The sequence below is a fragment of the Aplidium turbinatum genome, chromosome 8 (genome assembly GCF_918807975.1).
Source record: "Aplidium turbinatum chromosome 8, kaAplTurb1.1, whole genome shotgun sequence".
Taxonomy (NCBI): Eukaryota; Metazoa; Chordata; class Ascidiacea; order Aplousobranchia; family Polyclinidae; genus Aplidium; species Aplidium turbinatum.
The window spans coordinates 25626956-25654838 of NC_137479.1; the positions used below are offsets into that span (position 1 = coordinate 25626956).

Genomic DNA, 27883 nt, shown 5'->3' on the forward strand with positions numbered 1-27883 from the left:
GATATAAACTTTTCTACAACTGAGATATGATAAAACAATAAGTGCTATAAATACTACAATGTTCAATGCCAAGCAAAAAACAAGCAAAGCAAATTACATCAAATGCAGATACTATTTTCTAATAATTTCTACAGCCTGTTTCATCCTTACTGGGGATCATCAGAAGGTCCTTATTCAAATGGAATTATTTCTATTTGAATAAGGACTGAGATGTAACATCTTGTTTTCATGATTTGTTGCTTTGTTTGTAGCATTTGTACGTTTTAGATTACCGGTATTTTACTGATAGGCAGTGGCATAGTGTATTGCTTGTACTGCCATTTTTATGTGTTTATCTTTGGAAATTTTATAAAAGTAACAAAAAATCAAATATGGCTGATGACCTTCTTAAGGAACCTTTGGCTGAACCATGGACATTTGGAGTAACTCAAGATGGAAGAGTGTTTTTTATAAAGTAAGCATTGGCACAACTTTTTGAATTTTAAGTTAGACTAGCTTTTTCATTGCTCAATTGGTAAATTAATGGCAGTGGTTTAATTTGAATGGCAAAGATGAACTCTAAACTACCATACTTTTAGTATGCATTCGCTAAAGCTATTACTAACCAATTAACCATATGTATAATTTAGTAATTGTTATGGTGGTTTACATAAAATGACAAGATTTAATACTGTATCATATGTGAAAAAAATACATTGCAATCTATCTGATACACTTCTATGAGAAGTTTTTTGATGTCGTAATTTGATTTTTTACTTGTAATTTATATACTGTACTAGATATTTTCTATGATACTGTGCTTGTTGTTTTTTGTTTTTTTTTGAAAACTGAAAAACCTGAAAATAAAATTAGGACATGTAAGCTTCTACTGGTGTTAGCAATTTTTTTTCTGATTTGGAGATTTTCATACTTTGGAGTGTAATGTTATATATATATATCTAAAAGTTTCTTATAGCCTACATTTTATTTCAAATGTAGCCAGGAGCACTTTTGCAATTGAAGAAACATCTATTGAAAAGTTTTTATTTAAAATTTTGTTGTGAAAGCAAGTTATGTTTCTCTGAATGTTTTTACAAACAATCTTATTGAGTTTTTATTGTTGTGCAATGTTTTTGATGATTCACTCATTGTGTCTTGTTGAGGAAATGACCAATTGCAGATCACTTCCTTAATTGCTTGTAAGATGCTAGACATCACTCAACTATTTACTCCATGTGTAACATGAACTTACTTTCAACCACTCAATAGTGTTCTCAGTGAGTACCAAACAGTTTTTTTTTGAACAATATTCAAGACAAAATCTATTCCAATGTGGTGCCTTATTTCAAAGGTTTTCTCTGGTGTTTACGGCTTTAAGCATCATATTATCAAAAAGAATTAAGGTATCAGTTTGCTACTTTCATGTATTTTATGTTTAACACTACTGATCTTATTGCTGTATAGTATACAGTACTACAATAGTACATTATGTTTCAGTGATGAGGAAAAGAAAACAACTTGGTTGCATCCAGACACTGGACAACCTGCCATGACTGGCTACCACCGAACCATTGGTTAGTTTATTTCTAGCCTTGTTTATGTGTGGGATATAACGGGTAGACACATGCATGCCAGCTAGGCACTCACACTGTTCTGTTGCTATGCGATTTAGATGTTATTTTGTGTAGTCTATAATGTATTGTATTGAGTGCTTGGTGGTGATGTAGTTTTATACCGTATATGCTAATGGTATTGTAATATTTTTTTTATATATACATAAAACATATGTTTTAGGCCTAATAAAAATGCTATAGTCTAAAACTATTGTCATCGATATTCTGCTTGGTTGGTCAATGCTTTCCACACAAAAATTTGTATTAAACAATGCAAACATACAAAATTCTAAGCAATTTGCTATTAAAAAGTAAAATTAAATAAGTTACGGTACTAATTGTGCAGCACCTAAATTGCTTGGCATCACAGTATGGTGCCTACTTGGCATACAAGTACGTATTTGGTGTATTTTTATATATATTAAGCTTCATTTACCTCATGTATTTGTAATGCTTCTTTTTGCTTAACATTTTCAAACCATAAATCCAAAAATATTTGAATTTATAAATGATCGTAACACCATTTGCTTGTTTAGATCTGCCAAGTGGATGGGAAAGGGCATTTACTCAAGCTGGAAATGTATATTACATCAAGTATGTATTGTGTTGTGATATGGGCTTGAAATCGTTTTGCTTTAAATAATTTTTGTTAAATGCCACATTTTTAAAAATATCATTCACGTATGTTATAAGAATATTGTGTACACTGTACAGTGTACTGACAACTAATGAAACACGTTTATCATCGATGAGATGCTTGCAAGTTTGCCAGAGGTAATTTGTTAGATGTAGGTGAATACACACTACATGTATCCTGATTGCATTCTTTTCAGGTGATAAAACATTAACATGAAAGGATTTGTATTAAGAATCGGCTCTGTTAAGTGAATTGTTTCTGATAACCCTTTGACAAAAATTTGAGAAATTTAGCTTAATTCTGTTAATTGGTTAATGATGTATAAGCAATTTTTGTGTTGAATTGCATGATGCATAGAACGATTATACTTTGTATATTTTATACACATGTAAGTAATACCTGAATTATTGATCAATATCTGCAACTTACTGTTCTTTAAGATGATAAGCGATGATAGCTTATTTGTATAAATATATATGTCTTTTTTGGAAAACGAATTGGTTGTACTATTGGACCTATCCACAATCCTGAGATCGACCAGTGTTCGCGTTTGTAGTATTTACAAGGAGCTCTGTTCCTCACTTTACGTCTAGTTGGAAATATAAATCAATAGTTTTTTTCAAGTCTAAACCTTAAACCATTTGACCAGGTTAACACTCACAATAGTACTATATACTATTGTGAGTGTTAACCTGGTCAAATGGTTTAAGGTTTAGACTTGAAAAAAAACTATTGATTTATTTTCTTAATGATTGCTTTCTGCGTTAGGTTGATCGCCCATTTGAGGAAGTGTCATACTACCTGATCACCTTTACCAGTTAGTTTTTCTCAATTTTAGATGGAAATATGTTAAAATTGATGTTATAAAGTTTGTTAGATGATATCGCCCTGGGAAACTTAATCATGTTTTAAGCATCAAGAACAGTAAGAAGGACAGTGACTAATTATGACCGAAAGTATCGTCATGACTAACTGGCTTGCAAGGGGAAAAATGTTAATGCCTTGAAGGTTAAAGTTGTTTACCATCAAAAGAATTGTAGTGTTACGCTTGTGGGCAACTTTACAACCAAATTGAGCACTTTTTCTGTTTGCACGTTTGGCATTAAAAATCACAATGTTTGTGATGTTTCTCGGCAGCCGTATGTTGCAAGAATTGATTGCGATAGACACCGTGTTTTGCCAATGAGTCTGGGCTTGTCACTATCGCACCACTAATTCTGCCACAGACTATCGACCACCGCCTTTACCAGTCAGTTTAACTCTTTGTGGAAAGAAAAGAGCCAACAAAACCAGCAGCTCGCTGTACTAGTGAGTGCTCACTGCTCAGCCTTGTGCTGATAGCCATGAAGAACGCTCCCTTCTTCACAATGTTTGTGATGCTATGTATAAATCCAGCCACCACCTCTTGTAAACTATACTGCAAAAGATATCTCCTAGTCTCAGTAGACAGTGACACCTTAAACTTAATACAGAGGTGTGTTAATGAAATTTATGAGGATTTGATCTTCACTGGTCAACCCAGCCAATAAGAATCGTTTTACATTGATTCAGCGTATGCAGACTTTCAATCAATGTAATAAAGTTATGATTTGCTGGATAGGAAGTGCCCTACATGTTACAAGCATCGATCTAATCACGTTCTATCACTACAAGAAATTTGACAACAAGTGTGTAATAACTAACGGTTTACAAGATTTGTGCACGCATGGGACGTGCCCTTGTAAAATGCGTTTGCTTATGATAGAAGCTTTCAAGCTCTTGAAGTATTTCGTCCTTATCAAGCAACAAGACTTGTGTGTGCAACATTTTACAAAAAAGATTGTGTTACTCATAACTACGGTACCCTCATTTAAGACTGACTAATATTTTATGATCAACTGATGCTTATTGCTTCCTATGCCAATACGTTTTCAATCTGCTTACCGTCTGCCAAAAGTGCTGTCGGTAAATCGCCACGACTTTTGTCTTAGCAAAGACAGGATGGTTCTGCTTTCGGGCTGTGCGCTTTAAGATTGCTTCTACATTATATTTTAATAACCTTCACTTGAAATGATTTAAGTTTTAAGAAATAGATTTTTTGATTGTATAAGGTTATATTAAGCATTATTGGAGATTTTACACTTATCAGAAGATATTTCTTTTTCTTGATTAATCAATCAATGGTTTTACTGTAGATCTATATGAAGAGTTGGAGGTGTTGTTTTATTTCTTGTGCTTCTTGATAGGCAACGGTAGAAGCATTTCATTAAGTTTCGGATTGTCTAAAGTCGTTTATTTGCCGTTAAAGTCTGGCTTCATCTAATCTTTCACATACTTGCTGAAGTTACAAAACTTGTGTCTTTTGTGAAATAAATTCTTCTTGTATTCAATTATAAATCGTTAAGTTCTTCTTTTGTGGCCACACAATTGATGCTTGTTTTGTGTGGCCTTAATGCCTTTTGTCGCCTGGAATTGATATTAAGTCAAACAACAACCCAAGCATAAGGCTGCCCTTATAGAAGGTTAAAGTGAACTTAGGGTGAATTTTGTTTTCACTATAATAACGAGGGTACTATGATGTTTCTAACAAAGTATTGAAATGTGATAAAAATATAATTGCTAAATGCGCTATAATGTTTCGATTTTGAACATCTTCATTGCAGTCGCAAGCATTGTCTTTTACATTAAGATATGCTTTTGTTATAGCCAATATTTTGAAAGTACAGTCAAACATTGCGTGTGCCTGTGTCCAACCCAGTAGAACACTTTAATCATTCTTGTTCAGTACGGTATATAGAGTCCTTTCATATCTTTTATTCGAAATATCTGCAACAACCAAACCCATATGCTTCTTTGCTATTTACAGAAATTGTATTGCATGAAATTCTATATCTTGGCGAGAATAATTGATGATAATATGCTTGACAATGACCGCAAAGTACAATGGCCTATATCCCCAGCCACAAAATCAGCCTTTTTCACTGATTCAACGTCCACAGACGTCTACATAACTGATTTGTTGGCTCGGTCTAAGGTTGAAATTGCTTCGTTTCTTGTCGTTTTCTCATTTAGTTGCAAAGCTAGTGGTTGCAACAAAACTTTGCGATGTGCAGCTATAAAGTTGTCACATGTCTGAAATTTTTGTGGTTTACCACTTGCTGTGGGTTGATCCTAATAAGGAAAAGTGGTTTTATACTTCACTTTTGCTGCTGTTTCATAATTTAATGCTTTCATCCTTTTGGGTATACTCTGAATGCAAAGTCACACCTGCTATGGCGTTTGCACATTTTTGATCTGTGACTACTACAGTAGGTACTGCAAACATGCTAAGTACCCACTTTTGTGTATTCGGCAGATAACCAATTTAATTATTCAGAATTTACAAAATTTTCACCACCGGTTTTTCCGGAATGGCCCGTTTCGGTGAGTCCGATTCGGTGAGTCCGATTCGGTGAGTCCGATCTGGTGAGTCCGATCCCTTAACGGGGGATTTTTTCAATTTTTTTTTTAAATTATCGGGTACCGTAACCTAATTATCATTGCCGTTTTAGGGTTAGGGGTTAGGAGTTAGGGTTAAGGGTTAGAGGTTAGGAACTCACCGAATCAGACTCACCGAATCGGACTCACCGAATAGTAGCAGACCCGGTTTTTCAATGTTTGAAAAAAGAGGAAGATAAAACTTGTATTCAAATGAAAACATACGTTTTTCTTGTTTCATATGTGATACCAACTGCTCTGCAAATTATTTTTATGTTATCCATCTTGTATTACTGCATAACTTGAGTAGTGTGTAGCATTTTATTTCAATGATAGTTTAACATTATTCGACGTCGTGTTTTCAGCCATAACGAAGGAACAACAACGTTCGAGCATCCACATTCGCAAGCTGCAGAGGAAACGCCCAAGTTAGTGTTTGTTCAGATTTCTTAACCACACAGTTTTATATGAAATGCATTGTATTGGCTTCAAGCATATAGTGCCAATGAATGGCGACTTGTCACAGCAATGGAGTGCCCAGCAACGTTTTTATTGCATTGTATCAACGTAAACAGCAATTTTTGTTTTTCACCTTTTCTATTTCTGATTTCCCGCTTTTTTTAGGTTGAACAATGAACAACGCTAAAAGCTGAATATTAAATTGAATAACTGAACATTCTCATTTCTCCCAACAGCTGCGTTTCTTCGTATTGTGATGCTACGGTGCGAACTACAGTATAACCCAGTTGAAAGAGCAAAGTTGGCAATGACTTTGTTTCTCCGTTATATGTATCTTTTCCACCTTAGATTTTCAGCACGCCAAGTACTTAGTTAGGCTATAGCTACCAAAAATAGTTTAGAAACACTAAGCCCGCTGAATTGCTTCCTAAACCAACACTTATGATGTTGGACACAGTTGGTTTAGAATAGATTTAGAATATTGTAACGGGCGGGTAATTTTCATTTACAACTTAATAACTACGGTAGAATTTGACCCTAGTGAAACAATGCTGCCAGAATTTATTGGCTTTCCGTGACAACTTTAATCACCTAATAGTTTGATTCAACAAAAAAGATGCCCCTCCAGCGAATAATTGTTTGTTGAGCCTGGGGTTGTGCTGCTTTATTTGGAGTGCCTCATGAATTTTAGTTTCATACTCTGATTGACAGTTGCGAATTAAGCAGCACAACCCCAGGCTCAACAAACAATTATTCGCTGGAGGGGCATCTTTTTTGTTAATAGTTTGATACATTGAATAGTTTTATAGTTTGGGTAATTTATTAGATAATTATTATCAAATACGTTTTTTTGTTTAATTGTTTGGGCAGTGGTTAATAACTTGGTGAAATGAATTAAAATCTGAAAGTTTTTGATGCATTTTTTTTTTGGGCAAAGTTGTAGAAATCGAAAGACTCTTGTAGTTCGTGGTGTTTGATTTCACCGCTCCCGTAGCTTTCAGACAGCTTACGTATACGGTTTTACATTGGCAATGTCAATAAACCTTACTCAAAACTCAACTTCGTGCATGGACAAAACAAACATATTCGATGTTTTACTGTGCACTCATACAGCATAGTTCTGATATGAATGCTGCCACAATGTTTCAATAACACTCTTAGTTAAGTTCAAAACGCTATGGTGCATCGCCATTCCAATACAAGGCTTGGGCAAGCGTCTTGTATATCGTGCAGTTAAGAAAGATTATGACATTTGTGCTTTTGCACTCTGTGTTATGGGGTGTGCCGTTTGTTTTCTTACGTTTTTGGATGTACTGTAATATTTAAACGTTTTCGAACTGTATTTCAAGTATATTGTTTGTCGTTGTAGCGATTCGACGATCAGTCGGAAGAAACGAAAACCGTCGTTCACTGAAACTTTGACGCGACGTCCTTTGTTCAGAAGAAGCAGCGTAAGTTGTTGACTTTAAGTAGAGTTTATTGTTTTGAAACGTTCGTTTTAGATTGATAAACTACCACCTACATAACAAAAGCCACATTTTTGCCTTGTTACAATGTTTCACGACGTTGAAATGACTCAAAAAAGCGAACTTACATGACGGTACAACTGCTGGTCACTCACCAATCACCATACAAACAGCAGTTTGCCGAGCTAGTGCAATTTGTGTTTAGCTGGCAAGTTTTCATCGTTAATCAAAATATGAAAATATTTTTGTAAATTTTCCTGCTAACGCTTCAGTAACGTTGATCTTACTTTAAATTTTCACAGTTTTAACGCCTTCAGACAGGTTGATCAAAGTTTGTTACTTAACCAAGCAAACGGATCTTTTTATGCATTGAATTAACGTTAAATCAATGTAAAAAAGAACTTGTCTTGGTTGGTTGATTTGGTTTATGAATCTTTATTCCAGGGCTGACAAGGCCTCGATAGGTTATTCCTGGTTGTTTTTTCATACTTGTAGAGGCTTTTGACGCAGGGTCGGTTACCGAGGTTGACAGAGTGAAGTTTCCGATTGTTAAAGGTGTTGTTGCCAGGGAATTATTCCATTCACTAGTTGACGCTGAATGGAGAGCAGCCCTGAAATGCGTTGCTCAAGCGCACTCCCCAAGAGTCGAACCAGCGCCGCTTGATCTTGAGTCGGGAGGTTAACCACTGAGCTAACGGGGCGGTGGTCACTAACGCCCGCCTCATTAACTTGCATCAACGTCAAATATCATTGAAATTATAAAAGTACAGTTTGTTCTTGAGAGAAGTTAGTTGCCTGTATAATGTATATATCAATTTAAAGTTTTTTTGTTTTGTTTTTCAGAGCAAATCAAAAACCAAAACGGAAAAAGTGCACGTACGTTTGCTTATGATTCATGTTTTCCTTCACCTGGTCATGTTTCAGTATCGTACCGCAGTTAAAGACTTCACCTGTTCATAAACGTTCTTATGCTTACGATTGTAACATTGTTACGTTTATATCATTGTTACAATTATAACATTGTTACGAAATTTTATAACATTGTTACGATTATAAACTCAATAAATTCATGATTCATGATTGTTTTAGAAGTTTTTTGCCGGTCATTCTTCTACTGTAGGCTATTGATTCTTTATTAGTTTCATAAGATTTGCTGCAACTTTTCGCCGAATCCATTGCTCGAATCTAGTTTTTGTGTATGTCTGTAGACACAAAGAGACATTTGTTATTATAAGTTTATTGTAATATGGAACATATTTATTGCCGTATTTGTTTTGTCAGCTATTGTATGATAATCACCTGATGATTCAATCCAGCACAAAGAACGCCCAAAATATAGTAATTTTGTTTTCATAAGTAATCAACTGCGGTTCATGAGCTGAACTCCACATTGTCTTGTTGCACAATGGGGTAAAATAATAATAACCTGTTGGTGTACCATTTGTGCAAAAGGTACTTTCTTAAGCGTTGCTTTGACCTCAAGCGATCTACCAGCAAGGTACCATTGCTGTCCTGCATTGTTTCAGCTGAAACGAGCCTCAAATTTAGGTTAAAGACAAGCGGCCTTCGTCTGCTCGCAAGCACTCCACAAGTGGCGCTAAAGGCATCCAGATGACAGTGACCCGCCGCGACCCTAACGGTCACGTTGCTCGCAGTGGATGGCTCTACAAGCAGGACAGCTCAGGGATGGGGACTGTCAAGCTGTGGCGGAAGCGTTGGTTCGTCCTGTCCGACTTCTGTCTGTTCTACTATAAAGGTAATTTTCATTGAGACATTTGAGTCATTGGAAACTTCTGTAGTTAAACGACCAAGTGCTTTAAGTTTTGCAGATAAAAACGCTTTGTAGATTTATAAGCCCACGAACATGAGTAAAATGACATTAAACGTTGATTGCATTCGCTATTGTTGCTCTGGCCTGGCCTCAGACTACTGGTTTTATGTTGCAAATTTGTGTGTTGCGCACTGTAGGCTGTCTAAAGTACGTAAAAATGTGATTTTAGAATTACGGTAAGCTGTTTAAATAGCTTGTTGATTGTAATGTACAGACACCAAAGAAGAAGAGGTACTTGGAAGCATTGTGCTACCAAGCTACAAAGTATCAACTGTAAATCCAGATGACAAAATGAATAGAAAGTATGCGTTCAAGGTCAGTTTGTAAGCTTAAATATTATTTGATGCTCAAGGCTGGATTGATGAGTCTGTGCCATCAAGCATTGGCTGAACTGGACCTGCAGCTTTACAGAGCAAGTCGGAATTTCAAATTATTTTTATCAAATTTAACGTCCGTTGGGTGGCGCAAAAGAAGCAGAAATAGGATTTCACGTTTCTTTTTTTTTCTCCAATTTTTAAACTTCAGATAATACGAAACCAAGGAAGTTTTCAGAAATATTTGATAAAACTACCATTCAACGTTTTATAGGCAGAGAAAACTGTAACTGTAGATTTCCATCACGTATTGAAGCGGTGATCTGATCATGAAATTTTCAACGGTTCGAGAAAAAGTTTTCTCTGCCTATAAAACGTTGAATGGTAGTTTTATCAAATTTTTAAACTTTCTCCAAAATTCTTTCAGGTAGAACATCTGGGAATGCGCTCGTACTGTGTTAGTGCTGAGTCATACAATGACATGGCCGAATGGGTGAAAGCATTAACACCACTCTGCACTTTTCCAACTGAACAAGGGTAAGTTTATCTTGTGGTCTTCATCTTGTGGTGCCAATGCGAAGTTGCAAGCCGATATGTTGCGGAACACAGTCCATGCTTGTTGAAATTGAGAAATTCGGTCTTCTGGACTTTGTAAATTTGGTTGATTTTGTGAAGATTAACTGACGACAATTTGCATCATCTTATGACGATACAAAGCCTATCTCAATGTCTTGAATGACAGCGTTCATTGCAAAAAGTGCAATGCAAACTAAGTCGTTGCCTTTTTGTCTGTTTGTTCGTTACAATGTTGCTAATGCCATTAGTGTATACTGCATAGCTTATTGAAATGATCAAGATACGTGATGTGCATGTATTTGTGTCTTGTTAATACTCACTCGAAAAAAGTTGCAGAAGACATGCAATTGTAATGTGTGACTTTGATGCGTTCAGTGGATAACGTTCGCTGAACAAGCTTATCATGTTTCCAAGATGGCGCTTATTATAAATATTTCATCATGCGGTGAATTATTCAATGATGTTTATGCGTTGTAAGGTGGATTTTTCTATTTTAAAATTTACTATCCTGAGCCCGTAAAATTGGCTGTCGACAATTTTGAGAATTATAATTTCAAGGTTGAAAGAAAATTTCAAGTTCATAAAAACTTCTCGTGGTAGCTCACAATGTAGATTTTAACGATCTGTTTTAGCCTGATGCTGCGAGTTCGGTGTGGTAATAGCGAATTGCACTAGCTTTCAGAACTCAGTTCCCTAGTCATGTGCTATGACGAATTCTCGTAGTAGATTTGTGAAAGTTGGTTGTTTTATTGCTTATGATACCGAGAAACTTTGAAGTTCCCTGTGTATGAACGTAAAATTGACAACAATTTGCGGATTGATTTTTTTCAGAGTTAGAATACCCTTTTCTTCAAGTTGCTATGTCTACGTTGTTTTTTTAACCACTTCGAGTGCACTCGAAATTCCACCTTCTCATGTTTTGTAACTTGTGAGCTGAGTGACCGATTTGAGTGGCTTGTTGATTTGTCTCCATGCTGGGCTTGATGATGAGGTGAAGTGATGTGAAGACGGTCTTCATCAACTGCCATGTTCAGTCTTGTTGTTTTTGATGAGCATTCAACACAGGATTACTACTATTAAAATTGTTGCGAAAAAATGTGTTTACTGTGTCTACACTCTACAGTGTGTTGTTATATTTCATATTCTTTTTGGAATGAGGTCGTATTGTTCCAATTGATCAATGAGAAAGAACGAACTTTGAGCATTTGAGTCTTTGTCACCTCGCTGACGCTGGCTTGTTCTTTTCACTTGCAGTCTTAATAAAAAGGTGTTTATTAGAGTTGTGAGATACGCGTTAAATTAATGTAACAATGCGCGTTTGTGTTTGTGACATTGAAAGGAGCTAAGGCAAAGAGGTGTGAAAGTATGGGACGTTTACGCTTTAAATTAAGAACGACTTCTCTTGTTGCTGTTTGAAGTTTTGCTCAGTCAGTCACGTGTATCTTTATTTTTGACAATAACAAGAAATTTACACCACTGAAATGCAGTGCTGTAAAGCAGTCCAGAATTAACAACAAAAATGAAAGGTAGAACAAAATGGACGAAGTTTACGATGGAGGCCACTTCTGATCTGTCATAATTAATTTGTTGCAGAAAGATTCATTACAAAATGAGGTCTTAGCCACAATCGCCCTTTAGCTGTTCCAATTACAGTCTTTACTAATTTTCAAGAATATTGATGGCTATTTGCAAAGGTTGTTAGCCAGAGCAATAAGATTAAGTTTTTTCAGCAGCGAACATAATCATTCCTCTAATTATTCCTATTATCACACAGATCTTCTGGCAGCAAACATTAAAAAAAAGTATTTGTGTTTACATCCGATAGTCTCTCTCTAGAAAGCAGATAAGAGAAGGTTTAAAAACCTTAAACTGGCAAAGCAACACTTTTTACCACTAAAGTTTTTTTATCTGCAAATCTTTCACATTGCTGTTGATTGACTGTTTTTCTGGTGTATGAATTAATTCGGAGTGTAACGAAATTGTGACATGCGAATGCTCTTACATGAAGAAGGATTAGTCTTTTAGCTACCAGCAAACGTTTTTCGTTGTTTAAATGTATGTACAGTTGTACACGTTGAATCTATGTAAAAACGAGTTGATTTGCTAGCTTGGTTGGGCACTTCACTACTGTATGTGCAATGAAAATGTCAGCCTATGTGTAGGTGGTAAACCACCCGGTCAGCATATCAGACCTTTTTTGCATTGTTTACGTCTGCGGACGTTGATTCAATGTAAGAAAGAACTGATTTGCTGGGTGGAAAACTTTTCAGTTGTTGTTCCGTAGCGTCGAATTTGATAGTTTGAAGAGACGCTGTTTACTTTCGGCGCGTGTGTTGTGGTTTCATTGCTGAACCGTAGGAAGGTGCACAACCATGAAGCTTTTGCACTGTGATCACAATCACTCCCAAGCACAATAATTTAACAATATTGCATCGTATTCATGGAATGCAACGTTGAATTTGTGTTAGAGCTGTGTTTCTTCGGCGTGCAACCTTCTTGGGTTTAGTCACGGTTTATGTTTTCTCCCTCTGTTGCAATGACGTCATTGGTGAAGGGTTACAACCAACCCCCCAACATGGCAGAGTCAGTTGCATTAGCCTAGCTCACAGAAATTCAACTTGATTTTGCTTTAGTCACAAGAATTTTATCTTGATTTCATTCTCGCCAAGCACTCATAAGAAGAGTTGGCGAGTTTCATTGCTGCGAAGTGCGTATCCTTGCACATCTTTCGTTGTCTATCACAACTTGATTTTTTTTTATCAAAAACTAAGGTTTTTGATGTTTATGTGTTTCAAGATATGTTTGTGGTACAACAAGACGAACTCTACGAAAACTCTATCATCAAATAAAAGAATTAAACTAAGCTTGTTAACTTTGTGGAAGATTCTTTGTATTTATTCATAAGTTACGCGAGTGCAGTGTAATTTTGATGCAGTACAATTTTCATGCAGCGTATTGTATTGGTGAACAATATTTTGGTTTTGTCAATACCGACACTTTGTTTTGTTGCTGACATGTGCTCTGAATAGGAGTGGTTTGCTATACTGGCTTATTCCCAGAAGGCTTCAAACATTCCGTCAATGTCATCTAATGACTTTTGTCCGGAAAAGCGCCCTTACATGCCCAGGAAGCCACTTGTGATATTGCCCATTATTTCGTAGACATTTATTCACTTGTTTGTGATAGTATTGGCGAGACGGCAGGCGTCCGAACTCGAAGTATCAATCACATGATAGCAATGAAATTACACGTTTTATATGCGTTTAATGTTGTGATTTGTCAAATCACAGCGAACATGTGTCACTTTCTTCTGGGATAAGATAGATTTGACAACAAATTGTTTTTCTTCTACCCTAAAAAAGTAACCAAGTACCCTTATGTTGGCCAATGTTGAAACAATGCAAAAGTGGCTTCTTTTGCCGACTTGCTCACCGCAGCTGGTGATAAACTCTGTTGTTCTTGATCGGAAGACGTCAACGTGACAAATATGGTTTCCGTCTCGCGATGGCGAACCGTGACTTTAACAGTTTTACTTTTGACCCCATTGTTTTGGCGAGATTTTTGTCTAAGTCATGTTTCTGAAGGGTTTGCCTGTCATCGATCCATCTCTGTGCACTTTCTTGTTGCTACCCAGACAGCAAAAATCTGTCGTTTTTACACTTTACTAATGTAAAAATGGCGGATTTTGCTGTCTGGCCTCTAACCACAGGTGGCATCATCTATTACGTCACATAGAGTTGTCCGCATTTTGATCAGATTCCAAACCGAGAAACCATCCTTGTTATGAATATTGCACATGTAGCATTTTGGTGTCAGAATTTCTGGTGTCGCAAAATTTAAGTGAGCTTGACATTTGACAAGTTGAGTACTTTGGCAATTTACTACAAGTATTTACAATTTACAAGTACTATCGTACTTCTGTGAATTTGTTTGCTTTAGTTTCATCTATTGAGAAATAGATTTTGAAGAAAGTCTTATGGCAAATGTTGGTATCAAAATAAACTATGAGGGATTGGTGTGTAATTTGAGCCACTGTAAAACAATGTTCTAAATGTGGTTGGGATTGTTTTTATCAATTTTTTTACAATCTGCTTTCCATGGTTGAATTGTGTCTTAGTCATCCAGTGACACATTCACATTACGGAGTGTGACGGAATAAAATGGTAAAAAGATTTCAAACAGCAAAATCTGTCATTTTTGTATTGTTTGCAGACATTGAATCAATGAAAAAATGACGGATCTTGCTGTCTGGGATACCAGGTTCTAGACACACAGCTCAACATTGGAAGGCTTCGTTAGTTGTTCATTCAACCCACTTTTTACCTGTTTGTTTTATTGTTTCCTTTATCCCCATCCTCATTTTCTGCTTTGGAGATGCGACTCCAGATTGGGTGGGAAATGTCAGCAAAGCAATTCCATCTTTAATGCTTGCATTTTTTGTACTTATCAGCTTTAAATCACCTTGTCAATGTGAACAGATTTCGATTTCGCATCATAGGCCACAGGGCTAATCAACCAAATTGATTTTGAAACAAAAACCTTTTATTGGAATCACTTTATAAATATATTGGAATCTCATTTTCTACTCGAGTTGTTTGAAATCGATACCGCAAGCAGAAAATCAACCTTTACATTGATTCAACGTCTGCAGTAAAAAAGGACTAAATTCTGGGCTACGACGGCTTTCAATTCCGTTTGCGACGATTTAGTCTTTTAAACTGCGTTAATAGTTCTAGGTCCAATTATTTTGATTAATATTGCTCATGAAACGATTTTTGTGCCACTGTCTGCACTCTGCAGTAACAGAACATTAGATGCTTGCACCATTCTATTACTGCAGCATCAAGCCATGCTTCAGCGATGCAAGATATACTGCCCATGCCCATCATGAGTGCTGTTGCTTGCTTGTTGCTAAAGTTAAGGCGAGGTCGTTTCGCTAATGGCTGCAAAACAGTAACAGCGTGTTAATGCTAATTATTTTAATTGGAGTTTGCCGACAATGTGCGTTGTGAAACGTGGTCGGTGGAAAACATCAGGAGTAAGAACTAGTAGTAAAGCATAGAAATTTCCACAAAGTGCGAAGTAGTATGATCACGAAATTTCAACATTGTCGCGTTTTCCCGTCCGTCTTAACGAAGCTTAAGTTATGCTGGTGTTGTGGCTATGTTTTACATATCAAAAACTTATGATAACTCTATCCAAGAAAAGTCATTATTTAATCTTATAGAAAAAAGATGAAACTAATCGCGCGTGTGTTGTATTAAGTGTATCTGCGCTTCATCTTCGTGTGATGTCATTTGCGGAATCATTACGATGTATCACGCGTCATAAATAAAACTGATTGTTGCTAGTTTTGAGGAAAGTGAATCCTTTTGGGAAGAGCACATGTTGCTTTCTCTGATTGAACTAAACGCAAGAGATTTTAAGACGCCAGCTTTTGGGTTACCCCGTTGTGGCACTTGGTATCAAAATATTCTTTATGGAGATTGGGACAGCCAAGAACAAAGCAAAGTTACATCTGAGCTGATTCGGAAGTTTTACGATTAGATGTGTTCCACCAAAGATATGTTGTTTGATGTTGAGTTTCACTCTTGGAGTCATCGCTTGGTTGATCATGCGTGCAAAATATTTGACGTTATAGGCATTTTTTTTAGTTGGGAAAGGAGAGTTAGGAGAGCGAGCAACATCGACAGGTCGACACTGTTGCAGTTTCGCGACAAACTAAAGTCATTCGGATGTCATCTAGGAACTAGTTCGAAGTTGAGTTATTGTATTGAGTTGAGTGACTGTCTGACATAGCTTTTCCGATTTTTAAATTCTTTGTGGTAGTCTGTGAGTGTGAGCTTTGGTAGACCTGTTACCAAAATTTTATTGTTTTAACGTTTTGAGAGTTTCAAACGTGAAAGCAAGACAATAATTTTTTTTTCTGTAAATTTAACAAAACTAGTGTTGTTTTCGTGATAAATGGCTGCAATAGAAAGATAAATGAGATGGGCTTGTCTAGTATTTATTTTAACTTCTAAAACAAACGTTATTAAGAACGCAGACATCAACAAACTTTATATCATACGAATTCCATTGCATGTTGAATTGATACGAGCAAGAAAACTGCATTTAGACAAAATATGGTGCGACAACGTAAAATGATTCTCTGCATTTTTAATACAAAATATTTTTTGTGTGAAATTGATCAGCGCTGAAGCACATTACATGTAGTTGGTACCATACGTTACTTGCTTCGCTCATTGGTTTGAGCATTTTGTTTCGAATCCAATAGCGGCTCATTTTACGCTTGGAGATGTTCAAACGACTGAAAGTGATCTGGTTTGGTAGATTGCTACTGACGAAAATGCAGGTGGCAGCAGCAAGAGTTCAAGCAAGTTCGCTTTAGAAAAGAACTGAATGATTTCGTAGTTGACAGATTGCATTGGCACTGAAAAGCTTTATGTGGTTTTATTATCGCCCGCCGGGGTGTAAATTGCTTTAAAAGCGCTTAGCTCTTGCGTGTGAGGTGCATAAGTTTATTTTTGGTCTGTAGCATTTCTCCGTGAAAACTAGTTTCACGGAAATCAACTGTTGAAAGATCTGGTTTACTTTTTGACATTGAATTGGGAGATTTTTTTGTGATGTTGATCTTACTGCTGTCCTGCCCAGGTGTGCGCAGTGTTTTGATTCGGCTTTCATAAAACTTAAAACTACAAATTACTACTTGGATAAATTAAAATGTTAAGACCCCGCTGTTTATATTGCAGTTTTGCCGCAGGCAACACATGGTATTAATTTTACTGGTTGCCCAGACCTTAAGTATATATAGGTTTTCTTTATACGCTAACAAAGTGATATTTGAAAGTGATCTACATTTTTAGGCTTCATGAACCCTTGTATTGTTGTTATCCGTTAAGTACTCTAAACTAGCACATGCGTGTTAAACTGTCTACTGTGGTGGTCGAAACAGTCAAAGAACGTTTTGCACGATATCACAAATTTAAAAAAAAAATTGATGATGTTTGCAAATAGACAAACTTTTCTTTTTTCCAATTTGAACTTGTGATGAAAAACTTAGTTGGCGCTTTTGCATTCCTCCAGAAACATACATATATTTCACAGCTGTTTAGGGTTCTTGTAGAAAGTGATCATGAATATTGAATAGCCATATGTATTAGCTGCAGACTGTCCTCTTTGTAATTAGCTCGTTTTGGATCTAACTTCGACCATATTTTTTCTTCAATCCTTGTCACTTGGTGATTATGTTGCTCAAACTTACCAAGAAATTCCGGTAAGTTTGAAAGTGGTCGTAATCGTTTGCTTTGTATCAGTTTGAAGTTTTCTAAATTGACTTGTGCGCTTTTTTCCACCTTTCTTCATGATTCACAGAGTCAACACTACTCGTATGACATATGTGCAGATTGCAGATGCAGACGGAACGGTAGCTTTAAATAATAATATCACGTTTGCAACAACCTAAATTCTTAAACTAGAAGTAAGTTTACAGATTAGCCACTTTTGTTGTTGAAGGCATAATAGCTTCAATATCTGGTAGTTTGATTATTTTTGCTACATTGGCTAAATGTGCATTGTGCAAGCAGAAAAAGATAAGAAATGCTGCATAGAGTCCACGTTTAATGTGCTTAAGACTTGGTTTGCTGTCCATTTTGGGATCGCTTTTATGCATCAGTTTAATCCTGTGATTCATGCAAAAGTAGTAATTGGACTCGAAACGATTAAATCCTTGATGACAAAACTACTCTATCGTTTTTGTTTTTTCGCCAAATCGGTTTGCATTTTAGATGAAAAATTGCGTTGGTCGTCAGCAATACTGTACACTACTCTACATGCTCATTTTAATGTGCAACCGGCATAACATTGAATTGGCAACAAGCGGTGTATATTGTTTCATTTCATCAGCTTGTTATGCCTCCTGTAGAAGGCAGAAATCAGCCGTATTGTCCAGCCTTAAGGTCATACCAATAATAGTATCGCATTTCTTCCAATTTGTGTGTTTCATCGCCTCAATCAGAGGCTACGTTCTGTTGTTAGATTGCGCCGTCTCGTCATAGCTTATCTCGTCGTATCGTCATTGCTAATCCTTATCAATATACGAATTTATTTCATCAATGCCTTGATGTTGAACATTGTTTTTGGGGTTGTAAAATTCAATTTGTTTTTTTGAATTCAACTGAGTATTATGACGATATTAAAAACAACAAAGTTACCATGTTTCTTTTGAACAATCACTTAATTCGAGATGCTGATTTAGAGAATGAAGCAAGCAAAAACTAAGCCTATGGGCTATGGCTGCGTGTTTGTCTTTCTGGCACATTATATGTTGCGGGAAACCAATTAGTGACAAGATAAGATTCCTCTTTGCAAGACAATGCATTTTCTGTGTCACTGAAGCGATTATTGTGGTAATTATCGAAACAAGGTTATCTTTAATCTACATCTGCCTACAACATTTTCTCTTGTCGAAAGTTAGGCACGTCTGCCAATGGGGTTTTGATATGCATGAGAAATTACATGTTTGGGTTATTCTTGTGCGTTGATTTTAAAAATAGTTTGCGTTACATTTTAGATTATGTGAATAAGATCGGATCACCAGTTTTATTTCTAAAATGCTACAAATCAACTACCGGGTGCCAATTCAATGGTGGCAATTTTACCAATTCAACTGTGAATGTAACTGCCTTCCGTTGACTATTGTTGCTTGCCGTGAGTTTGTTGAGTGTGATCGAAGCGTAGATACTGAAGCTGTGTCACAGGTGTGGTGTAAACATTTGCTGCATTGAAACGGTTGAGATCACAGAGTTGTATTGTCTGTGTATCTTTGATTATCTAGCCCGGATGTAGCTATACAGTGGTCTCGAAAGCCCAAAGCAGTCAGGAATTTAGTCTTCCAGAGGTTCAAGTTCGAATTAAACTTGAGAATACTTCGACTTTTGTTGCTTACTTTTTTTTGCTATACTGCACAAAACTAATTTCTCTTGGGTGTAAAGCAGACTTCAGCGAGCCATGCTGCACATTTCCTATGTATCCTTGCTTATTGTGCAAATGGAAGTAAATTCATTACTTGCTTCAACAATGCTCATGAGAGAACCAATAATGCGAATGCACCATACAGGAATAAACCTGCAGAATAAAGCTTTACCAAATGAATCTTACTGCTTTAAACACACTATTTTTGTAGCTGTGGTAATTAAAATCTTACTGTCAATTTAATTTTTATTTGCCTTAAGCATCCTTATTCGTCATCATTGCATGGAATTTGCCTGGTTCCAATATGATTAAAATATGAAGTAATACAGAAAAATGTTTTTGTTGCGACATATTCCAGTTATTTTTTGTTTGGTGTTGTCTTCTTTTTACCGTTTACTTGATTTATTCAGCACTGCCTAAACGCAGAATAACAGATGTAAACGATAGTGTATATTATTTTGTACTTTCTTTGATTTGCAGCAAAAGCGGGTCACGAAAGTCTTTGGAAACGAAAGAGAACACCAAGACCAAGCTGACCGACGAAGATGCGGAGTTTGGATTCAATGAGCCTCGGAAGATTGTCAACAAACCCACGGAGCTGTACAGCGAGACGTCCTCCTCTCCTTCCTCACTTGCATCCAGGAATGACACCAGTGCCGTTGCCAATGGCAACAATAACAACGTCAAACTGTCAACGTCATCTTCGGTTTCTTCACCCAGCTCGAAGTTGCCACGGCAACGCAGCAGCAACAGTTCCCGCCAAGCCCGATCGTCTTCTGCGTCCAGCAGGAATTATATCTCCACCACGCCGTCAAGCGGAACACAACCAAGACGACAAAATTCAACCCCACCGAAAAGGCAGATGGATTCCAACTACTACGAACGATCGATGAGACACAGCAGCCGCAATGGAGATTATTCTTCGGAAGTCTCAACGCCTGAAAACAAGTAAAAACATCACTTCACGTAGTTTGTAGTCGAAGATAAGGTTTAAAAATGAAAAAAAAAACTCATTACAGGCTTTCCCAGGTCATAATATCACACGTTGGTATTGTTTTTCGTTACTAATTTATGTAAACAATCTTTTGTCACACAGGCGCTTGGCTCTTCCTAACAACAAAGTCGAACGCAACAATTCAATGGTAAAACTGAACAGCTGGGTACAGTCTCAGAAGCAAAAGAAAAACTCAACAAGTAACCAAAAAAGGTAAGTAGAATCGTTCGCTGAGAAAAATGTATGCTGAGTATCATAATTCATTCACAGTGTCATGTTTTCAATGTTTGTATTTCATCAATATAATGTTTCAGCCGTCATCAACAAAGCGGACGTCGTCCTGCTGTGCAAAGAGCGCCGTCTAGCGACAAGCGTTACAAACCTGGTTCGTACAACGACTACATGGACCCCACAGAAGTTGCATCCAGCATAATGAGCGTGCCGCCTATGTATAGGAACAAAGTCAAGTCTCTGCCTCGTCCAAGGTCCAGTCAGGTTGGTATAGTGTTCAACCTTATTTCAACGTCGTTATTTCATCGAATAATTGTTAACCCTGCCTTTATTGATTTATTAGTTAATTAACCTTTGCGGAGATTGACTTTTTGACCTTTGATTGAAATTCTGCACGAACTCTCTTGACCTGGCAAAGGCCATATAGGTTAATTGTTAACCTTTGCAACTGAATACCCAGAAGGCTAATTTTGCTAACACGTTCTAGGATATCAACGATGACAGAACACAGCGACAGCGAATGGCCAACTCGAAAAGTGTCGGTTACTTGTCGCCAGATCAGCATCAAGGCCATAGTGCGGCGACTAAATCCGCCCATGATCTTCCGCACGATGTCACAAGAGTGCCACAAGCGGGCTATCCGAATACAATGAAAAGTCCCGATTCCGCTCACTCGCCAAGGAGGTAGGCTGCCAATCATTCAGCGTTTTTTTTTTCAAGAAGTTTGGCTTTTGGTCGAACTTGAATGTAATTTTAGTTTTTTTTTATCACGTTTTAATGTTGATTGTTGACCGAACAATAATGATTTTTTTTTTTTTATTAAATGGAAGTTCTGTCTTTAGGGCATACGATGACGTCTTCTCTCCCCAACCAAACGGTTACCATGATAGCAAACATTTCAAATACGACCCCGTATCCAAGAATCGCACCCCATCGTTTCACGCTGCAAGTATGTAAATTGAATTCTTTGACTAAATGACCCCTCTCTGGTTGAAACAAGGGAGGGATCATTAGGTTAATTCATTTTTGCTTTATTATTGTTGTTGCCTGTCACCCTGCCTGGGTGATGCCCTAATAAAATATTTACACTCTGCAGTATCTCCTACCACTTCCAATTCTGGCTATGAAGTAAAACAAATGGACGTGCATGGAAAGCAGGTGATTTTTATTTTTCATATCAACAATCAACAGCTCCCCACGTGTGTTTGTTGCTTGGATTGTGTGAAAGATGTTGTAACCGACATGTTTGTATGACTGTGTGCGCGATACTGTAATGGCCACCAGGAAAAAATTTAGAAAAAGGTTGATCATTCTTGCTTGAGATGCCGCAGCAGGTTTCAGTCGAGATTGCTGTTAACAGTTTTTATTTCATCAGGGACAACTACGAGCGTTTGCGATTTCCGTGAGACCTAAAGATTCACCAGTGAGTTGAGTGTTGGTCGTTTTATTTTCAAGTTCATATCTTTTTTGAAAAGACTTGCCTCACTCTTTTTTTGTTTAACCGCACTTTTGGCTTGCTTTAAAATAACTAAAATTATCACAAGGCTGCGCAAATGATAATCTGCATTGTTTCCGACGTTTCGTCAATCAAATACAGCCAACTTCTTCATGGAGCTAGATCAGGTACTTACACTTGCCTACCATGGCAGCGTACATATGAATATATATTGCTGTAAAACAAAGTTCTGTTATGATTTAAAACAGTGATCCGATCTATTGTTTTGACACAGGATTTAAACAAATTTGTGTTATTTTTCACAAAAACTTTTCTTACGCTTGTTTTTTTATTTGCTTTCTAGACGTCGTCGAAAACGAATGAAGATCTTCAGAAAAATATGAAAAAGCTAAATTTAAACGAAGATGATATCGAGGTAGCTTGTGGGCGTTTGTTGGATGAAATCAAACCTTGTTCAAAAAAAAAAATCTAAATCTGCGGCAGAGCTTTATAGATACGATGCGAAAATTGCTGATATGCTTGGGCATTCTCTGTTATTTAACAACGGATATTAAACTACAGTAGTTGCAAAATATTTTAAAGATTTATCTTAACAATTACATCTGTGCTATGTGTTGGCTTTTAGAATCTGTTTGTCAGCTTTTTGAATCTGAAATATTACTCAAGTTTGTCGTGTATCCAAGCTTCAATGTTTTAAATTTCCAACAACAATTGCCAGGACAAGCTGAAACGGCTGAACGAACTGGATGAGGCGCTCAAGCAACTCTCGCTCGAAATGCAGGTCTTGCTAACCGACAAGCGGCGGTTGGAAATCTCGCTACAAAAAGCCAAGTCCAACTTTAATATGAGTACGTGAAAAGATTCCTCTCTGATAAAACTTATTTTTTGTGTCTTTTGAATGCTTGTTGCAAGTGTGATGTACAATTCATGCAAGCCCAAGTCACAAATCCAACTTTTTTTCATTATTTCCACTTCCGCAAATTGTTATTTGCTCACTGGATGTGGATATAGGTTAACGTAGATGTTTTCCTTGTAAATATAAAACTTCTTTGCTGATGAATCGTAAGGGTATGTTAAGACTGCAAAAAATATCTGCAAAAAATCCAATAAAAAAATTTCATCGACTATAGACGAATAAACAATCTTTTCTGACAAATATCAGTGTTTTGAAAGTTTAGTGCTTGGAATTCTGTGGAAGATTGGTTTATTAAATATATCTTCGCCTCCTCAGGTGTAGGAAGCGAATTTGAACTGGAGGAAAATTTGTCCAGAGTCAAGTCGCAGCTTGCTGCTTCCACTGAGGTGAATTTTTAGGATGTATAATGTTTGTGTTTTTGTGTTAAGTTAACATAAATCTGCGCTAGCCTTAAGAGACTGCCACTCTTGGAGACTAGGACAGTTTCACTGCGAATGCAACAAAAATTATTTGTTCAGAAATTGAAGGAAATGGCGAAAGAAAACGAAGAATTCGAACGTGAAGTTAGAAAATTAAAGGCAAAACTATTGCAAGAATTGAGCCAAAAGTAAGATCCGTGTAAAAAAAATCTTTAATCACTTGCTGTGTACGGTCAATTGGTATAAAGTTTTCTGCTTCGACTATATGAAAAACTTATGTGATTATTCTGCTATTACAAAGCAATGAGCCGGTTTTCAATCTGTGCTAAAAATCATTTCCATTTCTCATTGTTATCATCATAATGTTATTCAATGTAACGACTGCATTGTGCAATCAGAATCGAATCGAAGACGAACCAGAGGCAGTTGGAGTGGGAGCTTGGTCGAGTGCAGTTCATCATGGAAGGCGTCACCAAAAACAAAGTTGGCTTGGTCAACAAGATACAAAGCTTTGATGGTGAGATCACGCGGCACGGCTTCTCATTTCTGTTTAACATTAACGTAACGTTAGTTGATGGCCATAATTACAATAATAGCTCGATATCTATAGTAAAAGTAAAAACCGTGCTCCTAGGTCCTGTACACGACAATACCAAACAATAACAACACGACAATAGCAAACAAGCGTATTTGGAACATTACGCGTAATGACTTGTAAAATAAAACGTTTTAAAGATAATTTTTAATTTATTGAACTTTTTATATTTCTGATATCCATCAAACTTTCTCGTGTCGCTGAGAAAACAGCGTTTTGTGAACTCAATCTTAAGCAATGGTTGTTGTATTTTTTTTTCCGATTTCGAATAGTGTAATGTAGAATAGATTATCTTGCAAGTGAACATTGATGTTGTAGATGACAGTCAAGAATCTGACCTTTCACCTCCGAACTCTGGCAGAAGTTCAGATAAAAGAAGCCAAGATTATATGATAAGGTATAGTTTGTTCATCTTTTGCTTTTGTATTTATTCTTGGTTAAATATTCCAGAAAAAAATAACCCAGTCTACAAAGTGACGTTTTACAACGTTTCTACCGACCTTGAACCTCGGTTCAATCCTTATTATCCACTTGATGTCATGCTTCCTGACAGCAAATTCGTCATTTTTACGCCTGCAGACATTGAGTCAATGCAAAAATGACGGATTTTGCTCTTTGGGCTTACAGAAGTACACAGCGCAAAGATAGTTTTAATGTTTTTTTATTCTGGCATCCACTTTAAATTTTGACCAGACATAGACTTGGATTTAGTAAACGAAAAAGGGAGCGCTTTAACTTTGGATCATTTTTAGGTCCCCGCGTGATGTTAAAAGGATGTCAACTGACCGTCGCCCATATGGGGGTACTTTGCAGCACGCCAGAGCACCTTCTTCATCCAGCAGCGTCTCCCAAGAGGGAAAATACTTTACTCTTCCTGGACATGGAGGTATTTGGATTGATCTAACATGGGTTTGCAAGTCTGGACTTCTTTGTGTTTATTTTGTTGGCTTCCTATGTTTTTATCACTTTCTGTTTTCCTCCTGATGGAGTCGTTGCTCCTCCTAGAGACCTAGACAAACCCATAATTTGAAATGTTTTCAATGTTGTCGTCCTGTTCTTTAGCGTAAAGTCCGGTTGGAATGTTTCATTTTTTGGATTTGTGCTACCAGCCAAAGTAGCTTGAACGTCGCCCTCTTTACGATGAGGTTCAGTATTTATGGGCTTGGTCAATTCGAACTGGCACAGTTCACTTTATAGTTTAATAAAATGTTTTCCCACTTTGATCAGTATCACGAGCTGGTAGTATGGAAAGCCTCACAGCTTCCCAGATAGCTCGCTTCACTCGACCTCTGAGCGCTCGCTCCACTAATATCCATCGCACCAAATCTGCTGCTGAGAGACTACTCTCTGGTTCCCATGGCAACTTGGCCGGAAGTCAAGACCCGAATGAAATTAAAAGAATTCAACGAGAGATTAATCAGTGAGTATAGATTAATCGTGATTTAGCAACAGTGAGTCAATTTTAGGGATAACGTCAATTTCAAAGCCCTTAAGTTGGAAATGGGTGAATTGATTCATATAAAAGTAACAACATAAAGTTGGCTGTGAAGAAGGTCACTAACTAGAGCGATGTAGCCTCCACGCAAGCTTTATTAAACTAATCAAAAAAATAGCTGAAGTGCAAAGTGTCCTTGAAAACATTCCAGAAAATTCTCGGTCTAAATACCACAGTTTTGTTTCGACAGAAATCGACGACGTACTTTGACGGGTGACTTTTCTCGTCGCAGTGGCGGTAGCACCCCTCGGTCTTATGCCCCCCACGATAGCCACACGCAAGTAGGCATCGATGTGCAGATGGTAAGTCATGACCTTTTTATTTCCACACAACCGTTTATGTAACATTCCCATTTCAATCATTAAGTATGTGCCTTATTGTATCATCTTCAACCAACATCCCAAACAGCAAAGCAATTGGTTTTTTACATTGATGCAACGTCTGCAGACGTTGAATCCATGTAAAAAAACGATTGCTTTGCTGTCTGGGACTTTGTATTTTTTGTGTGTTGTTGGCTTGTTTCTTTTGCGGTTGTATCGTACGTTTGCTGTCAGTGTAGTCGACTAATGTGTGGTTCTTACCATTAACAGGCCATCAAGCATCACAGAATGCCGAAGGTAACTCATCAACTATTTTGTTTTTGTTCACTTTTTATGTTGTGGTAGTTTGGTAATGCCGTGCACTTGTAATTCAGCAAAATTTGTTACTGTAGTTTGATACATCGTAACTGCTACATGCATTTTGTCATTGTGACTCACTGGTTTTGAGTATCTGATAGTTTTTGCGTGGAATTTCATTAAGAGTTTGTATGAAGTAGAATCTCATCTTTGCTATTGTCAGTCAAAGTTTATCATTTTTATTTTAATCATTTAAATTGCCCAGTTGTGCTTTGTTAAACCTAAAACTGTTCAACCAGTTTGGTCCTTGATAGACTTTTTTCCACGGTTAGGTTTTGCAACGAGCTAAACGGGATATGCAACGCGCTGAAGCGGAACGGCAGCCAGTCAAGCATGATTACGAATACGGATTTGACATCGACCAGTTTGAAGCGGAAGCTACTGAAGCCCCCCAGCCTGAAGTAGCTTCCGACGGACCTCGATCGCCTGGTAAAGAAGAAGATCTGGAGCCTGAAGATGTTGTTGTTGATCTTAACTTGACCCATCAGGTAAAAAGTTAAGTTATTTTGAAAAATGATGATACCTTCGATTTAATTGCGAGCAAAAAGCATGTTTTTTTTTAGTAAAGAGGTAACATAATGTTGACGGAGGTTTAGTGGTCGTTGTAATTGTTAATTAGTCTTAGTAGTTAATCGTAACCATTAATATCGCGTCAAGACTTGTCTTACCCAAACTTTTGTTCGCTTGCCCAGTTAATTGCACCTGACAAAGTCGATATTCCCGATCGGTTGCTGGAATATGAAGATGTTGAACTGTCACCCGAACAAGAAAAAATTAAGCGGAAAAAAATCAGAGCCATTGAAAACATGCTGTCTCGTTCTGGGTAAGTCACCAGGCAACGTCCTGGCAGACATTATTTGCGTTTGCTGAAACTTTTAAGGCCTGCTTATAGTCACTGAGTCAATGAGATAACTGCTCCAAGTGAAAAAAAACTTAACTGTTGGTACGTTGCTTTATGTAGTTGTGGCAATGCGGGAACAAGAGAAGTTCTGTGTAGATAGGTAGTTGATGTGATGCGTTGTCATGTAAACGATTTTAGTTAAGAGTTAGTTTAGTGTTTATGTAAGGAAAAACTTTAGTTATTTATCGCAATGGAAGTTATTAAGTAAGCATGTGGATTGTAGGTCGTGTGAGTGTCAAAACTCAGTTTGCAGGTACCGTATTTTTATTTCATTTTCAACTTCGATTTTCCGCCAACGAAATAGAATCTGCTCTACAGAAAGTCCACTTACATCGAGCGTTTTTTTTTCCAGACAACCAGCTTCTCAACCAACCGTCCACTTAGCGGCAGCATTAGCTGCTGAAGCGGGGTCGGTCGCTCGGGCAGTGGCATATCATGCGCAACACAGCAAAGACTTCCAACCATCGCTCGTTTGATAGTAACCGTCGTACTCGTTTTTATGAATGGGAAGGGCATCAGCGGCCGGAGTTCCCGTTAACTTTCCTTCAATTGAAAACAATTGACGTTGTTTCAAGTTCCAAACGTTTGAAATGTATTGTGTTTGTTTTCTGGATTATTTTCTTTGAAATGGAATTTTCAGCTACTTGTTTTAAAAATCGTGATTCAAATGAAATTTTTAAGTATGATTTTATATTGTCAATCATTCAGTTTCGCGTTTTGTAAATATTTATTTTGCACTGTTCCAATGTAGCGCTTCGTGTTTACGTTTCAAGTAAAATCGCGCATTCCTCCAGATCAATTTTTCGATTGCAATGATTGTCTTCAGCTTAAAGAGTTTAGTTTGCAAAAGTAGTGAGGATGGCAACAGCTTGTCCGCCCAGATAGCTCAGTTGGT

At 37.1% G+C, this 27883-nt stretch overlaps 1 protein-coding gene across 1 annotated transcript; it reads left to right on the forward strand.

The window, feature by feature from the left end:
• Window positions 1-106: 106 nt before the first annotated feature.
• Window positions 107-27781, forward strand: LOC145775359 (uncharacterized). Its single transcript, XM_082586648.1, has 29 exons — window positions 107-454; window positions 1477-1553; window positions 2129-2186; window positions 6051-6113; window positions 7514-7595; window positions 8454-8486; window positions 9159-9366; window positions 9656-9756; window positions 10183-10292; window positions 19785-20252; window positions 20401-20511; window positions 20613-20793; window positions 21017-21213; window positions 21372-21478; window positions 21626-21687; window positions 21905-21952; window positions 22329-22400; window positions 22704-22833; window positions 23217-23287; window positions 23420-23508; window positions 23719-23837; window positions 24234-24312; window positions 24668-24801; window positions 25143-25335; window positions 25601-25712; window positions 26001-26027; window positions 26360-26575; window positions 26780-26910; window positions 27341-27781. The coding sequence occupies exons 1-29, from the start codon at window positions 372-374 to the stop codon at window positions 27462-27464; spliced, it is 3486 nt and encodes a 1161-aa protein (XP_082442774.1). The 5' UTR covers window positions 107-371; the 3' UTR covers window positions 27465-27781.
• Window positions 27782-27883: the final 102 nt, after the last annotated feature.

Excerpts from the sequence above, each read along its gene's own strand:
- LOC145775359 (XM_082586648.1), top strand. The coding sequence starts at position 372 with ATGGCTGATGACCTTCTTAAGGAACCTTTGGCTGAACCATGGACATTT. Across the intron at positions 9,367-9,655 it reads CTGTCTGTTCTACTATAAAG|ACACCAAAGAAGAAGAGGTA; the intron begins GTAATTTTCATT and ends TGTAATGTACAG. Across the intron at positions 26,028-26,359 it reads AGCATCACAGAATGCCGAAG|GTTTTGCAACGAGCTAAACG; the intron begins GTAACTCATCAA and ends TTCCACGGTTAG.